At 49.1% G+C, this 3,540-nt stretch overlaps 1 protein-coding gene across 1 annotated transcript in view; it reads left to right on the top strand.

The window, feature by feature from the left end:
* The first annotated feature begins 191 nt into the window (after positions 1 to 191).
* Positions 192 to 3,540, top strand: part of HMG20B (high mobility group 20B) — a 24,881-nt gene continuing 21,532 nt past the window's right edge. Inside the window, exon 1 of the mRNA XM_019513269.1 lies at positions 192 to 319. Within this exon, the coding sequence (XP_019368814.1) occupies positions 285 to 319 (35 nt within the window). The 5' untranslated portion in view covers positions 192 to 284. The remainder of the gene's footprint in view (positions 320 to 3,540) is intronic.

The raw sequence follows: 3,540 nt of genomic DNA, 5'->3' as shown, positions 1-3,540 counted from the left end.
CCCTTCCCTTTGACGCCGCAGCCGCTCGCTGATTGGCCGGCGAGCTGGTCGCGCGCGGGGTCTAGGACGTCACGCACCGGCTCCGCCCCCTTGGCCACTGACGGAGCGCCTCGCTGGCCAATCCCAGCCTACTTCCGCCACACGCCGGCAGGCCAATCGGCAGGCGGCTCATTAGCATGCCGCCGGGGGGCGGAGCAGGGCGCGGAAGGGGTACGAGTGGGCCGCTGCCTGCTGGCGGGTGCCGCCCGTGACGGGCCGTGTGCCTCAGGCGCTGCCGGACTGGGATGGCGCACGGCGCCCCGCTGCCCCCCGCCATGCTGTGAGTGTCCGCGCGCGGGGGCTCCCGGGGCCGGGCGGGTGGGGACCAAGCAGCCCTGGACCCCCCGCGTTTTCCTCCTGCGAAGGACAACCCACGTGTCCAGTCCGCGCGCGCCCCTGCCCTGTGTCCTGTGTCCTGGCCACCGCCTTCTGGGCCGCCACCCGCGGGGTGAGAGTCGCTGCCCTGCCCTGGCTCCACGCGGAACACCTCGCGGGCCCCGGACCCGCCCCGCGGCGCTGGCGGGCCCTCCTGGCAGCACTTCTCCCTCCGGGCTGCTGAGAGCAGCCCGCTCCCCGCCCCCTTGGGGCTCCTGGGCGGGCTCCAGCATCGTGAAATGCGACCGCACCTCTTTGTTACCTGGACGAAGTCAGCCGCCGCCGCTTCCTGCTGTTTCTTATCGGTTTAATGGCACAAGTAACGTTATCGGTGTCACGCACATTTAACCCTGAGTAATAATAATGCAGCTCCTGAGATTAATTTGTAATCATCACAGTTCTTCCCAGTATCTCTCTCCCTTCCCTTCTCTCTCTCTCTGTTTACACTGCATGCACGTTTTCCCCTTGCATCTAAATTTGTTCCGCCACGTTTTGAAACCCTGAATCTACATTAATTACACAAACACTTTCCAAACTGAGAGTGGATGCGACGGTGCTGCCGTCAGTCGTGGTGTACTTGGGCCGAAATCAAAACATTGGCTTGGTCGCCCTGCTCATATGTCCTGTGGGTGCGCCTGCACGTTCATTAACGCACCGTAGTTACTGCATGTTATGTTTTGTACTCGTATAATCAAGTACTAAATGCGCGGTGACTGGCACTGCTGCGCATTAGTGCCATAGCACATCTTTTTAGTGATACTGCTGTGCAGTAGCATATTGGCACTGTTTTTGACATGACACGCTGCTGCCGTGTAATATTAGGCTACTACACATTTAGCATATCGTGTAGGGACGCCCTGTGATTAGGGATTACACAGCACTGTCCCATGTTGCCTGTTGCTACCTTTTCTATTGGGACCTTCCACCAAATGAATTGGAGCAGGTGCAGTACAGTGTCTTTCTGCTCTTTTAGCTTATCCTGATTCCTAATCAAGGCTTTTTTTCCCCCTGCAAGCACATGACACTAATATGTGGATAGCTGCTCTTTTCTAGAGCAGTGAGCGGTTTGTGAGGTTTCCCAGGTATAAATCTGGGTGAATTGCCATCAGACACGGGACTTGCAGACATTCCTTGTAGATGTCACCTTCTAAGTCGCCTGTACTGGACAGCAGCCAGTTGGATATAAACATCAATGTCAGGCACAAACACAAGCAATGGAGCTGCAAAGGGAACTCAGAGATTCTGGGAATGTGCATCACCCTTTTTCATGAGATAGGTCAAAATTTAGATGCAGGATTGCTATAGCCATTTTCCTAATAGTCCCAGAAGACAATTTATGATGTGCTTCATGCATTCTCTTCCACTCTGACCTGGACAATACCATAAATACATCTGTACATCTTCAATTTGGCAGGAAGCTTCTTAATGTCTATGTCCTGCAGAGACATCATGATTTCTTTTATGTTTTGTGTCTAAAACCTGCTTCCCATTGGCGGGGCACATTAATTGAGTTGGCTCAGTCCATAGATTAATTTTAAATTAGGCTTTTTAAAATAACCATACAATGCAAGTAATACCATGTGTTGTAAATCTGTCTTCCTATGCTAAACTGAATTCCTTCCAACATGGGATTAAATGCACGGTTTCTTGGGATAACACATAACTCTCCTATTCTTTTAGAACACTAAAATCCATTGGTTGCACATAAACAGTCCTGAAGTCCATGCTCTGTCCCTTACAAGTTGTTTCCCAAGTCCCTCTTTTTTCTGAAACAAGGAAACTCCTGGACTTGGTGTGGCACAAACAAGCCTCTTGCTTATTACTGAGTAGTCATGATCTTATCAACAGAGACTAGTGAACAGCAAGAAGCCAGTTTGACCTGTTCACAATGTTTAAATTCCCCTCATATAAAAACAGTTTAAAGCAATAGGCTCATGAATAACTTAAACTTGTTTAATCAAAACTTCAAGTTTAATCAAAACTGCAAGCACTAAGCTACTGTGTGGTCTTGATCATACAATATTTTTTCTCACATACAACCCAACACACTTTCTTTCCAAAATCCAGTGACTAGAAATTGAGGTTTAGATTGTAAAATATGGTGACAGCAGTTTCTGCTGCTTAAGCCTCTGTCAGGAGAAAGCAAAAATAAAGCAACAAATGTTGCATGCAAGACTCCCTAGCTCAGGGGCGGGCAGTTATTTCAGGCAGAGGGCCGCTTACTGAGTTTTGGCCATCGAGGGCCATATGGCAGGCAACCTGGGGCAGATTAATATTAATTTTCTACATTTTTTAGGGGCCCCGCAGGCCAGGTAGAATATCCTGGTGGGCCGCATTTTGCCCACCCCTGCCCTAGCTGCTGGCTATGGATGTTTTCTGTCTTCCTCCTCTCCTGCAGACGTTCTCAAGGAAAGGTTGTTTAAATTTCTTTCTGCCTTTCAACAAGAAGCTGCATATTTTACTTGAGGGTGCGTTGTATGCAAAAAAATACAGTAATTTTGAATATTCTGAAGTGGTTTTTTAGCTGTAGTTCATGGTCTCTCAAATATGACATTTACTCAAATACCACACATGCTTTCCCCCCCATAAATCACCCCTCCAGAATTGGTGTGCATGTCTTAAGAGAGGAAGCTAATTTTTCTTCTTGTGTCAAAGTAGGCAGACTCCGTTGCAAGATATCTACCATGCTTCTCCCTGTACCAGCCACAGGGAGAGAGGAGGTGGCATTCACTTGTCAGCACCAGAGCTACAGCTTTAACCATCTTGCAGTCACAACCACTGAAGTCAGGGTTCCCTGCAGTCAGCATTCAGCCATGGCTGGAAGAATATTTTTTCTTCCAAAATAAGGGACGTGTCTTATTTGGGGGCATGTGGTATACAAGAGAACATGCTGTGTTTGATCAGAATCCCACCGTTGCACTAGATCTAGCCTCGGCTTCACTGGTCTGTTCTTCCTGAGCTTTACTTGGCAGTGGGTGCTGACAGGCACCCAGGCAGGTCGTGTCAGGCAGCCGTGGGGGTGCATTGCATCAAACAGATCCCTTCTTGAACAGTTATGATTTGTGTAATAAATATTGTCAGACTTTTTTCTCCCAGTACTTCTAATTTTACACAGAAAAGGGCTTA

Source organism: Gavialis gangeticus, unplaced genomic scaffold, assembly GCF_001723915.1.
Source record: "Gavialis gangeticus isolate Ggan-Ray unplaced genomic scaffold, GavGan_comp1, whole genome shotgun sequence".
Classification (NCBI taxonomy): Eukaryota; Metazoa; Chordata; order Crocodylia; family Gavialidae; genus Gavialis; species Gavialis gangeticus.
Note: the sequence above shows the minus strand (reverse complement) of the source record. Positions and strands in the feature narration are given on the sequence as shown.